Raw genomic sequence first — 14370 nt, 5'->3', positions numbered from 1 at the left:
GGAGAACCAGATATAATCCGACCTGCAGGTACTCAACATCACCCCATTCCATTTGAACTCCCCGAATGACCGTGATGCACTGTGGGTGGTTTACCTATTTCCCTGTTTCGTGTCTCACCCTCTGTAAGCAGCAACCCTGTCAGTCTTACTCAGAGCTACAACTATCCAGTTTCTAGGGTCAAGAGCAAGTCAGCATCACCCCATTCCATTTGAACTCCCCGAATGACCGTGATGCACTGTGGGTGGTTTACCTATTTCCCTGTTTCGTGTCTCACCCTCTGTAAGCAGCAACCCTGTCAGTCTTACTCAGAGCTACAACTATCCAGTTTCTAGGGTCAAGAGCAAGTCAGCGTGCAGTGAGCATCAAGGGAATGAAGAACAGACTGCCTTCTCGACATCCTGCCCTGCACCCTCATTACTGGTTTCTTTCTTTTAAATGAAACCTCCATCTTTGGATGTCTTATTTAGACCTGCACCATCCAAATATTTAAAAACAATTACTCAAAATGCTTTCTGCAACATTTTTTGAACTGAAAAATGTTTAAGTTCAACAAACATCCACAAACATGTCACTGTGTGGCAGATGATGCTTATCACTATCACCTGACATTTACAAATGTTCTAACATTACACCAGTCCTGGAAAATGGCCAGCAAGAAGTGGATGCTCTAAAGGCCTCTAAATAACTCACGGACTCCTCATGTCTACACTGTGACAGACACAACTGTTACCCCTACTGTGCAGTCGAAACATCACGTGGAATGTGGTGATACACTGTGTACCCAAGTAAAATTTGCCTGAAGATCAGAGAGACAAAGGAACAAGCCACTGCCACGACTTACCTCAGCTGAAAAGTCTTCAGTTCCTGTTTCCTCATGCCTAATATACCTTTCTCCGCCCAGCCATCACTTCCTTCTTAGTGCTGGGATTAAAGGCATGTGTGCTTCCCAAGCAAAGGCATGAGATCTCAAGTGCTGGGATTAAAGGTGTGTGCCACCACTGCCTGGCTCTGTTTCTCTCCTACACTGAGTCAATCTCATTCCAGGGTAGCTTTGAACTCAGAGATCCAGACGAATCTCTGCCTCCCAAGTGCTAGGATTAAAGGTGTGTGCCACCACTATCTGGCATCTACATTTAATCTAGTGGCTTGTTCTGTTCTCTGATCTTCAGGCAAATTTTATTAGGGTACACAATATATCACCATAGTGGATGATTAGGCCATTTGCCCAGAGCACACAGTGAGTGGCAGAGCGGCAGCCCTGACCAGTTTCCCAGTGGGATCACAACTTGGAAAAGGAACTGGTCCACAGACACTATAATCCAATGTGGCAACTTCCCAGGGACCAAACTCTGCTGAGGAGATGAGATGGAAAAGCTCCAAAGAGAAGAGCTGAGGCTGGAGGAGGCTTGATGGGATGATGTGAAGGGTCCCAGAAAGCCCAGCGAGGCACTCACTGCAGGCCATCACTGTCTGGTCACTACACTCAGGAAACACATGTCTGTGGAGGGGAAGCCAGGGGGTTCTCACCAATGCAATAAACCTCACATCTATGATCTCCAGAGAAGTCCATCTTCCAGGCTCCTAAATTGATTTGTTCCAAAGCACAAATACTCCCTTTGTGTATACAGAACAGCAATGAATGTGATCTGAAATTTAAAACCCTGAAGGTTCCCAACAATGCCAGGACAGCACTTTGCTCACAAATGTGCTACTCTATTGCAGGGGACTTCCAACTGGGAAAAAGACCAAGGCAATAACTGCAAACTGCATGCCACAATAAATCCTGCCACGTGCCCTCTAGCCCCTGCTCCAGTGATTCCGGGCTTCTAATACTGGCCCCAAATTAAAACTATGAAGACAACTCAGCCCTTGTAATATGAGAATACTTATCAAACTTCTTCCTCAATGTGGCGCAAGGGTGAGATAAATGGAAGCCCACTCGCCAGCTCTGCTCACTGATATTTACTGACGGCTTCTGAGTGGTAGCAGACAAGCAAATAATATATTGGACTCCAGAATGCTCAGTGTTTGCGATTCACAAAAGCTCCACCAGGATAAAACTGTAAGAGTCAAAAATCTTAAAATAATATAATCATAAGAAACCCTACACAAACAGGAAATCCTGCACAGCAGCTACCTAATGGCTCCCAAGCCTGAGGACGAACTGTCTCCTTCCAGACAGACAATCAAATCTTGGAGACGCAGCCTTTGTCGGTGGGCTCAGCAGCACGGAGACACAAAGGGGCTTTTGTGTGAACTGCTGCTTCGGTGTAGGTTCACAGCCGCCGCCTGGCTAGCTGCTCCTCTCTCATCCTCTCCATTCACACAGGCAAAGGACGGTAATTAAAACCGGCCCAGGGACTAGGCAGGAAGGCGCACACAGGGCCACCGTAATTAACCTCTGGAAGGTAAGACTGCACAAATGACACTGTGGGGACACAGTGCGGGAGGGAAGTGCCACAGCCTTCCTACAGATGCTCCTCAAAACAAAAGGCCACCCCAGAAGAATCCTTCCCTTTCTGTACTGTGGTTCCAAGGAAAAATAAAGGTCCCAAAGCCCATCAAAGCGGTAGCTCGCTCTAGGAAGGAGCTTGAAAGGAAAAGAGCCATAGAAATGTCCATGTTAGTTGCATAGGGCCCTGCTGGACTCCAGCCGAGTTCCGAGACAGTCCTTCATCTCCAGTGCTCCAGTGGGTTCACAACCCCTCCACTTACCACATCAGCAGTGTGCTTGATGTGGGGAAGATCTGGTGTTGAGAATACTAAGGGAAGGGGTAGGCTATGCTGCAGAAGGCTCTCCTAAGCACCAGGGTTCCCAGTCCAGCTACCATGAGTCCACAGGCTGTGGGTGGGGCTAGAAGACCCCTTAACAGCACTGTATACACCTACCATGAGTAGCTGCAGTGGTTTCTAGGAAATAAGAAAGTAGCACTTGCCACCATTCTCATGAGAGAGAAGAGGCAGGAGAGAAAAGAAGAAGAAAGGGGAGGACCAGGGTCCCAAGGAGTGAGTGGATGGAGCTCCCATCAGGATAAGAGGCTAGACCAGATCCACTTCCACCACTGGCTAGCTATGGTGCCTTTTCAGCCTGGAGCCCTCCCTGATCACGGGTAAGGATCAGAACATACAGGCTTTTGTTTCAGTGGACACTGTCCTGGCTGAGAGGCCCAGCAGGAGGAGTCCATATGTCTCTGGGCTTCCTCCTATGTCAAGCTGGGACCTGGTGGATGGGCTTGCCCTGGCACTGCTTGGATAATGGCTGAGGAAGTGAGTGGAGTCTGAGGCTTTGCCTTGTCCTCACACACATGGTGATGCAAGCCTTTAATTCAAACACAGAGGAAGCAAAGACAGACAGGGATCTGTGAGCTCACATCTCTGAGAGTTTGAGGCCAGCCTAGTCTACATATCAAGTTCCAGGCTAGCCAGGGCCACATAGTGAGACCCTTATCACAAACAAACACACTGAACTAGACATGGGCATGGATGTGGTTCCTATCTACAGGAGATCTCAGGTTTGCTCTTGTGCTTTTAACATTCTCCAGTCTCCCTGATAACTGTGTAAAATAAGGAACACTAGGCATCTTTGCTGCAATTATAAAGCTCAAGACAGAAAGCAAACATCTGTGAGATCTCTTTGTCAAAAGATTAGCAGCAACACAGCGAGAGAGGGCAGGACACAATCAGAAAGCAGAGGCTACGATTCCAGCTCTGACCACAGAGATGCTGCTCTACCTCTCCTGTGCCTCAGATCCCAAGAGGATGTGGTGAGGGCTAAGCAGGGCTAAGGGAACGAGAAAAGTCTGCCTAAAGCACTTCGTTAAGAGACGCCGAGCTTCTCCAGGCTCTCTCCTCGGTCCCACAGGAGAAAGCACCCCATCAGCTGCATTTCTACTAGCTCCATCCAGCCTCAACCCAGAATTCTACAGATACCACTTATGCACAGTGGCAAGGATAAGGCCAACACCTTCACAATCCCAAAAACCCCAGAGGTATGAGCCACTTACCAGAGCGTCGATGAGGACTTCTGCCCCTTCTTCACTCTCGTGGAGGGTGTCTATGTCTGTCAGCTCCTGAAGCAGATCAACCACGGCTATGGACACATGTGACGACTGTTAAGGACATCCCAGGCACATTGAAGCGCTACTGTCATCTTGTGCAGATTTTTTTTTTTTTTTTTTTTTTGGCTCCCTTTGGTTCACCAGCCACTTCATCACAGCATGTCTTTTTGTTTGTTTGTTTCTAGACAGGGTTTTTCTGTGTTGCCCTGGCTATCCTAGAACTCACTCTGTAGACCAGGCTGGCCTTGAACTCAGAGATCCATCTGCCTCTGCCTCCTGAGTGCTAGGATTAAAGCCATGTGCCACCACTGCCGGCTATCACTGCATATTTTTTTTTTAAGATTTATTTATTCTTTATGCATACAGTGTTCTTCCTGTATGTATGCCTGCAGGCCAGATCTCATTACAGATGGTTGTGAGCCATGTAGGTGCTGGGAATTGAACTCAGGACCTTTGGAAGAGCAGCCAGTGCTCTTAACCGCTGAGCCATCTCTCCAGCCCGATCACTGCATATTTTTAACACACTCAGGTTTTACTATCATCCCTCCCCCTTCAAATGGTCTCAGTGAAACGCAGCTGATCCCCTGACAACCTAGTTTGTACGTCTACTGCATCTTCATAAATTTCCAAGCTTTAAATAGATCATATGGAGAAGATGCATTTCCAGCATCTTTACCCTCATCTCTTAACTTCAGTTTCTGAGACGCAGCATGATTGGACCTGCCTGGCACAGCTGTCTAGCAGGGAGGCTTCAGAGACCAGGGCAAGACAAAACTGCTGGAAAATGGAGAGGAAAGGGCTTCTGGGGGGCAGCACTGGCTCCCAGCTGCACGCCCCTCAATCCACACAAAGGTGGTGAGCAGTGGGACTGGAAAGAGAGTCCTCGCTTAGCAGTGCACACTGTTCTTGACAGGACTCAGTGAGGTTCCCAGAACCCACATCAAGTGGCTCACACTGCCTCGAACTCCAGCTCCAGGGATCCAACGCATTCCTCTGGCCTCCACAGGCATCTGCACACATATGCCCCCTCCCCAAAGACATAATTAAATTCATAAAAATGTGTGTAGTAGAATCTAGACATGGGAAAACAGGAGAAAGAGAATGAAGTATAAGCAAAAGGAAACATGAAGGCGGGAAGTAAGGAATGATTTTTGAAACTAAAAGGCAGAAGAACTAAGCTTTCTTTCCCTAGAAAAACTACCATTCTCTGTCTCTCTCATCTTGCTCACATAACCTGAATTTACCGAATGTCCACAATTAATAGAGTACCACAAAGGGGTAAAGACAAATCCATTCACCGTTCTGGTCCTCAGTCCCCTCATCTGTGAATGATAATCAGAGACATTTTAAATCACATACCTTGGACAGTAAGTGACATGCATCAAAGCAGGACACAGACGGTGAACTGTACACACCCTGACACCGGGAGGTTAGGACACTGCTAAAAAGACACTGGTCAGAAACCAGGCAACCACAAAGATGGGCCATGCAGCTAGGAAGCAAAACCACAGGACCAAGAGCATAGCTGCTGGAATTCACAAAGTCGTGGAAGAGGAAGAACAGAGAACTAGGGAGAAAGTTCTAACTAGAAGAAGAGGCTGTGTAAGTGGGCCGGACAAGTGGCTCAATGGGTAAGAGCACTTGATACACAATCGTAAGGATCTGAGTTCAGATCCCAGTACCCAAATAAAAAGTCAGGCATTGGGGTGGAAGGGAGACAGGAGGATCGCGGAGCTTGCTGGCCATCAGCTTAGCTCCAGCTTCAGCAAAAGACCCTGTATCTTAGGAACAAGGGGAGAGGGATAGAGCAGGACACACAATGTCCTCCTGTGGCCTCTATGAACATGCACACAGGTATCCACAGCACACGCACATACATATAATAAATACATTAAAAGACTTTTTCTTTTTTAGAAAGAGAAAGAAAATGCAGTAAAGAGGCAAGCTTGGGCCTGGGCGGGGGAGGTACAATGCATGCTGTGAGAGCTGGGGTCAGGATGCACAGATGGTGGGGAGGGGCAGGGAGCCAAGCCTGAAGGGGGAGGACCCACCCCCAAAGCTGCGACACAGAGTGCAGAATCCGAGACAAGGGTAAGCCAGTCTAGCCAGGACAGTTTCATTAGCAACAGCAAGAAAAACACAAGAATGGCAAAGTGCTGACTGCTAACTGATGGTCTAGGGACTCTATGAGTATCTTTTGCTGAAAGAAAAAAAAAATGGAGGTTTACTGACTAGATGACCGTCATGAATAAGTAATTAAACTTTTTATGTCTCTTTTACTCTTAAAGGTGATATTTACCCAAACCACAAAAGTGCTACAGACAGTATAATGAGCTTAAAGGTCTTTGGACAAAAATCTTTCACGTTTTATAAATGAAGTAACCAGAAAGCTGTTGACACAAAAGACCATGGGTCATACTTGACATACAGTAAATCCAAATATCCAAGTCATTTCAATTAAATTTTTAAAAAGCTAACAAAGTAATGCCTAGAAACCCCAGTGCTATCCTGCGAGCAGGAATCAGTAGTTTGTTTTCAGTGAAGGCCCAAACAGTCATCATAAAGCCAGCATTTTAAATATCATCATTGGACCAGGGACCAAGTACTGAGTTCTCACAACAGTGTTACACAATCAAGTTTGGTCCTCATTTCACAGACAAAGATAAAGTGTAGAGAGCTTATTACACCCATAGGCACAAGCGCTAAGGGAGCATCCAGGGTCATAATCCCTGATCCCAGTCATAACAGCAAGCCATGCCTTTCACATTAATGCACGGTTCAAACATGACTGGGCTCAGGCAAATCCTGGTTTACTGGTATTACTGTAATCACAAGAAATAAAGACCTGGTGTTTACTTCTACCATGAATTTTTAAAAGTCTTAGAAAAACAAGGGAAAATGTTAACTCCAACATTTAAAATCTCTCGAAAAGCTCTTATGTATGACAGCCCATCCTCATGCTTACTTAAAATGCACAACAATATCCTATCTAGCCAGCATCTACCCAAGCACCCAGTCCCCATCCCTCTATCCAACCACAACCCATCCTTCTCTCCCTCCCTCCACTCACCTTTATTGATCCATCCCTCTATCCATCCACCAACTCATCCATCCATCCCCTGTCCATTCCCACCCCTATCCACTCCTCCAACTCCTACAGAGCTTTCTATCCACCCACCAACCCCTTCCTCCATCCACTGACTGCTCTATCTATCTACCAGATGATCTTTCCACCCACCCACTGACACCTTCACTCATCTACCAGTCACCTGTCTACAGGATTAGGATCTGAATCAGGTGTGCAGTAAGTTTCATCATCCCACCCTTTGAACAGCAGCATGAATAATTACTTATAACTATTATGTATAATTATTCATAAAACAGACTCAAAACAAGGTAGAATATAGGTGGTCACCAACTTACAATGGTTTAACTTTCGATTTGTTGACTCTACTGAGGTGTGAACGGATATGCACTCTGGAAACTACACTGAGACTTAAAATTTTTATCTTCTCCACACTATTACCAGGCAGTACAATATTCTGCCTGATGCTGGGCAGCAACCATAAGCTGTAGCTCCCAGTCAACCATCTGATCATGAGTGAATGCCCCATACACCACACATATTCTCTTGCTTGGCTACATGTGATAACCTAGGAGTACTACAGACATTTTTGTCTTAATATATTTCAACTTAGTGATGGGTTTATTGAAACACAACCCTACTGCAAGTCAAGAAGCATTAATGTATCTGGCGGGTGACAGATGAGTCAGCAAAAGCTTGAGGTCATGGTCATTACATAGTCTTCTTTGCATTTATGAATTGGATGGTCTGATAATTAACATCAGCCATATAACCTTGCACAAGTCCTTCTATTTCTTTATGGCTTGGCTTCCTTATCTGTAAAATGTGGGTGATCGTCTCTGCCCAGCTAATGTCCTTGGGTAGCTATATGAAACAAAAGAGGCGAAATCTACCAAAAGTCATATAAGTTAAAATTCAGGAAATAAGAAAGTACTAAACACAGGTGGACAGACAAGTGTCGCTCTAGAACCTAGAGCCATCACTGTGGACTTCATTCTTCTGACAGCCTCCACAGTCTAAAACTAAAACTAACAGTATGGTCTGCTTTCTGGGTCACACTGGGTTGGAAGACTACCTTCTGTTTCGCTTCTAAGGGCTTTGGGGTCAGATCTTAGTAATCTTTGCTTAGTCTTACACTATGTGCCAATGTATTACATAAAACCTAGGACCTTAGCGGAAAAATCTGTAACAGAGATAATTTTAAATCAGAATCCAATGACTTTTTAACATTTTACCAAGAAAAGTCATTTCATATAATGTTCTAGTAGATTCTTTTCCTGGCTTGCTTTTCTGCTTTATTTGAGAATAAGTTATTCACCAGGTCTAACAAACATCTTATCCCACCTACCACTAACTGACTTTATATAAATCTTCAACTTTCCCAAAATTGCATTTCAGAAGGCCAGTAAAGACACCATATTGTGACCATTAACTCCTAGGGAAAGTATATGACCACAAGAGGGAAGGTCATTTGGAGACCAGAAATAGGAATAAAGAGCAGAACTCAAGATGGACAGACAAGGAGCACTCTACCGCAGGAACACACTGGGTACAGTGTTCTACCACAGCACACACTTGGTACAGTGTTCTACCGCAGGAACACACTGGGTACAGTGTTCTACCACAGCACACACTGGGTACAGTATTCTACCACAGCACACACTTGGTACAGTGTTCTACCACAGCACACACTGGGTACAGTGTTCTACCACAGCACACACTGGGTACAGTGTTCTACCACAGCACACACTGGGTACAGTATTCTACCACAGCACACACTGGGTACAGTGTTCTACCACAGCACACACTGGGTACAGTACTCCACCACAGTACACACTGGGTACAGTGCTCCACCACAGCACACACTGGGTACAGTGTTCCACCACAGCACACACTGGGTACAGTGTTCTACCACAGCACACACTGGGTACAGTGTTCTACCACAGCACACACTGGGTACAGTGTTCCACCACAGCACACACTGGATACAGTGCTCTACCACAGCACACACTGGATACAGTGTCCACCACAGCACACACTGGGTACAGTGTTCTAACACAGCACACACTGGGTACAGTGTTCTACCACAGCACACACTGGGTACAGTGTCCACCACAGCACACACTGGGTACAGTGTTCTACCACAGCACACACTGGGTACAGTGTTCTACCACAGCACACACTGGGTACAGTGTTCTACCACAGCACACACTGGGTACAGTGTTCTACCACAGCACACACTGGGTACAGTGTTCTACCACAGCACACACTGGGTACAGTGCTCTACCACAGCACACACTGGGTACAGTGTCCACCACAGCACACACTGGGTACAGTGCTCTACCACAGCACACACTGGATACAGTGCTCCACCACAGCACACACTGGGTACAGTGTTCTAACACAGCACACACTGGGTACAGTTTCCACCACAGCACACACTGGGTACAGTGCTCTACCACAGCACACACTGGGTACAGTGTCCACCACAGCACACACTGGGTACAGTGCTCTACCACAGCACACACTGGGTACAGTGTTCTAACACAGCACACACTGGGTACAGTGTTCTACCACAGCACACACTGGGTACAGTGTCCACCACAGCACACACTGGGTACAGTGCTCTACCACAGCACACACTGGATACAGTGCTCCACCACAGCACACACTGGGTACAGTGTTCTAACACAGCACACACTGGGTACAGTGTTCCACCACAGCACACACTGGATACAGTGTTCCACCACAGCACACACTGGGTACAGTGTTCTAACACAGCACACACTGGGTACAGTGTTCCACCACAGCACACACTGGATACAGTGTTCCACCACAGCACACACTGGGTACAGTGTCCACCACAGCACACACTGGGTACAGTGTTCCACCACAGCACACACTGGGTACAGTGTTCTACCGCAGCACACACTGGGTACAGTGCTCCACCGCAGCACACACTGGGTACAGTACTCCACCACAGCACACACTGGGTACAGTGTTCTACCACAGCACACACTGGGTACAGTGTTCTACCACAGCACACACTGGGTACAGTGTTCTACCACAGCACACACTGGGTACAGTGTTCTACCACAGCACACACTGGGTACAGTGTTCTACCACAGCACACACTGGGTACAGTGCTCTACCACAGCACACACTGGGTACAGTGTCCACCACAGCACACACTGGGTACAGTGCTCTACCACAGCACACACTGGATACAGTGCTCTACCACAGCACACACTGGGTACAGTGTTCTAACACAGCACACACTGGGTACAGTTTCCACCACAGCACACACTGGGTACAGTGCTCTACCACAGCACACACTGGGTACAGTGTCCACCACAGCACACACTGGGTACAGTGCTCTACCACAGCACACACTGGATACAGTGCTCCACCACAGCACACACTGGGTACAGTGTTCTACCACAGCACACACTGGGTACAGTGTCCACCACAGCACACACTGGGTACAGTGCTCTACCACAGCACACACTGGATACAGTGCTCCACCACAGCACACACTGGGTACAGTGTTCTAACACAGCACACACTGGGTACAGTGCTCTACCACAGCACACACTGGGTACAGTGTTCTAACACAGCACACACTGGGTACAGTGTTCCACCACAGCACACACTGGATACAGTGTTCCACCACAGCACACACTGGGTACAGTGTTCTAACACAGCACACACTGGGTACAGTGTTCCACCACAGCACACACTGGATACAGTGTTCCACCACAGCACACACTGGGTACAGTGTCCACCACAGCACACACTGGGTACAGTGTTCCACCACAGCACACACTGGGTACAGTGTTCTACCGCAGCACACACTGGGTACAGTGCTCCACCACAGCACACACTGGGTACAGTGCTCTACCACAGCACACACTGGGTACAGTGTTCTACCACAGGCACACACTGGGTACAGTGTTCTACCACAGCACACACTGGGTACAGTGTTCCACCACAGCACACACTGGGTACAGTACTCCACCACAGTACACACTGGGTACAGTGTCCACCGCAGCACACACTGGGTACAGTGTTCTAACACAGCACACACTGGGTACAGTGTTCCACCACAGCACACACTGGGTACAGTGTTCCACCACAGCACACACTGGGTACAGTACTCCACCACAGTACACACTGGGTACAGTGTTCCACCACAGCACACACTGGGTACAGTGTTCCACCACAGCACACACTGGATACAGTGTTCTACCACAGCACACACTGGGTACAGTACTCCACCACAGTACACACTGGGTACAGTGTTCCACCACAGCACACACTGGGTACAGTGCTCCACCACAGCACACACTGGGTACAGTGCTCCACCACAGCACACACTGGGTACAGTGTTCTATCACAGCACACACTGGGTACAGTGCTCCACCACAGCACACACTGGATACAGTGTCCACCACAGCACACACTGGGTACAGTGCTCTACCACAGCACACACTGGGTACAGTGTTCTAACACAGCACACACTGGGTACAGTGTTCTACCACAGCACACACTGGATACAGTGTCCACCAGAGCACACACTGGGTACAGTGCTCCACCACAGCACACACTGGGTACAGTGTTCTAACACAGCACACACTGGGTACAGTGTTCCACCACAGCACACACTGGGTACAGTGCTCTACCGCAGCACACACTGGGTACAGTGTTCTACCACAGCACACACTGGACATGGATGATAGGCTTCTCCACTGCAGTTACAATCTCAACTGCACAAACCAATAAAAAGGGACCATTGTCTTCAAGATTCTAATTCTCTCCATGCTTACTCTTGATTTCTCGGAATCCTTTCTTACATGTCATGTCATCTTTAAATACAAACTTTCCATTTTCATAAAAAATAAGTTTTTCCAATACTAATCTCTGAAGTCTCCAGAAAGAAGATGGGGCCCCAATAACATCAACTCTACCCAATCCAGAATGATGCCATGGTAATCATCATACTACACTTCTTGCCAGAATTTCAGACAATCTTACCCATTACTCTGAGACTTGCTGCGGAATCTACAGTTAGTGTAACTGAGATTTAACTATCTGAGCTTTCTCACAGTACCCAAAAGAGATACCATCACCACCCCCTAAACAGCAGGAAGCAATTCTAAGAAAACAACGCCCCTTCTCACTAAGGTTTCATATTTCTCAGGGTTATGGATGATGGTTATAGGTTTGGGGTGTAAGAAAAAATTAAACTCAGTATTCTCCTTAAGAAAAGAAAAACTGTCTCAAAAAGGGGGTGGGGGAAGAAATGGAATGGATAGGTATAAGATATTATGGTAGAATATTATATATACTAGTAAACAAATTTAGTAAAATAGCAGCCTTAGATAATTTTCACTGTAATTTGCACTGTTATGGATTCTTATATGTTGATACAAATGTAAACTATTTTTATATTCCTGTTTAAGATAATTTGTATATTGATATAAATACACAACTATATTTGTTATAATGTACATATATTTCTACTCTTATTTGAAATATTTGTATATTGATACAAATGTAAATTTATATCTTTCATACTGTATGTATATTCTACTTCTGTTTAGGATATTCTGTATATATATTGATATATATTTAAGATTATTGTCATACTGCACATTACACTATACATTCCTACCTCTGTTATAAATATCTTGTGTATTGTCACAATTTTGAAGTCATCGTCCTTTACCGTACATTTGCTTATAGACTGTTTACCTTGTTTACATGAAGCCTTAGTCCTTAGGTTATTTCAGTAGATAAGACTTATAGATTTATAGTCACCTATGCCTGTCATCTCTATAGTTATGTTAGTTAGGTTATCCAGATTTACAGATACATAGGTCAGATGGACAGGTAATCTTCCAACACTTCATAGACCTAGAGAATATGGCATTTAAATAACTTAGAATTCTGTTGACGTGAGACACAATTGCTCCTGGCCGCACCAATCTGATCCCGAGAGAACGTTGGGCTTCTAAGACATTTCCATTTGGAAGTTTGTCTTCTTGGTACAAAATGGCCTATTGGGCAAAGAACTGCCCTTGCCTCAACTGCTGACAATACGAATGCTGTCCTTCTGGACAAGTGGGACACAAAGAAAAGTGACTTCTGAACTCTGCCAAGGACAGGGTAAGATGGTCTTTCAGAATTCCTGCTTCTGAAAATGGTCTGTCAGATACTCTAGGCCTGTAGCCAATTTGAATGCACCAACAATGCTGAGAAACATTAGGTGACTGTCCAGGCTGCCAGCTGTGTCTGTCTACTATTGCAAGATTCCCGAAAGTTGCTTGCATCCATCTTCCATTTCTCAGGTACCATTATATTCCTTCTCAGGTCTTTGATGGAACTGAAGACTAGCAGTTATAGTTACAACTTAGTATATATATTATCTTAGATAGAACATATTAAGTATTAGATCCAGGTTCTTTAGGATAGGACACCTTTTGGTATGATCTTTGTAACATGCCATTTACCTATGCTCTAGACTTCTCTGGATTTTAGTATGTGTTTCTTGCTTGATATTATTCGCATTGGTTGTAGTTCCATCTTATCTAGGTCATTATCCCTCATTACTCCTGGACAATATTTGATAACCATTCCTTTGTATATAGTCTTGTATTAGGTTAGAACCTTCTTATTTAGACAAAAGGGGGAGATATAGTGGGTAGCCATTCCAGCTTTGATCTGGAAGTTCCAACCCCCATTAAGGCTTCAGTAACTGTCACACCTACAAGGCGGAGCCAAGAGAGGACCCTGAAGACCCGAGATCCGGATGCGCCAGATCTCTTGGTTTCTGGACCCTGGACACTGGAGGTAGACCGAGCAGAGTTCTCCAGAGAACACCGCCAGACTGTGCTACACCTTTCCCAGACCCTGTAAACTATCCCTTCACTTGTAAGTTACCCCACAAAATAAACCTCCCTTTTAACTATGTGGAGTGGCCTTAATAACTTCACCAATAGCACAAGGTAAGAGTTCTCCCATCTAAGTATAACAGGAAAATGGAGAGTTTCTTTGAGGATGACTAAAACAGTTTGCCTGCTTTCTTTTGTCTTCATAGCCTATTTAGTCATGTTGAGTAAAAAGACCAGCCCATTTGCTCCCCCCGGTATCTGCCCACTTCCAGGGCAATATGTTTGTATAAAGCAAAATGGAAAAGACCAGCTGGGCATGAATAGCTCCTAATA

The 14370-nt window shown here is 45.9% G+C and overlaps 1 protein-coding gene across 3 annotated transcripts in view; it reads right to left on the bottom strand.

Annotated features, from left to right (window-relative positions):
- Positions 1 to 14370, bottom strand: part of Ctnnbl1 (catenin beta like 1) — a 171611-nt gene that overhangs the window by 99330 nt on the left and 57911 nt on the right. For all 3 annotated transcript variants that reach the window (XM_042276680.2, XM_042276681.2, XM_042276679.2), the window contains exon 5: positions 4006 to 4103. In XM_042276680.2, the coding sequence (XP_042132614.1) occupies positions 4006 to 4103 (98 nt within the window). The remainder of the gene's footprint in view (positions 1 to 4005; positions 4104 to 14370) is intronic.

This window comes from Peromyscus maniculatus, chromosome 4, assembly GCF_049852395.1.
Source record: "Peromyscus maniculatus bairdii isolate BWxNUB_F1_BW_parent chromosome 4, HU_Pman_BW_mat_3.1, whole genome shotgun sequence".
NCBI classification, from domain to species: domain Eukaryota; kingdom Metazoa; phylum Chordata; class Mammalia; order Rodentia; family Cricetidae; genus Peromyscus; species Peromyscus maniculatus.
This window is presented reverse-complemented; position numbering and strand designations above follow the sequence as displayed.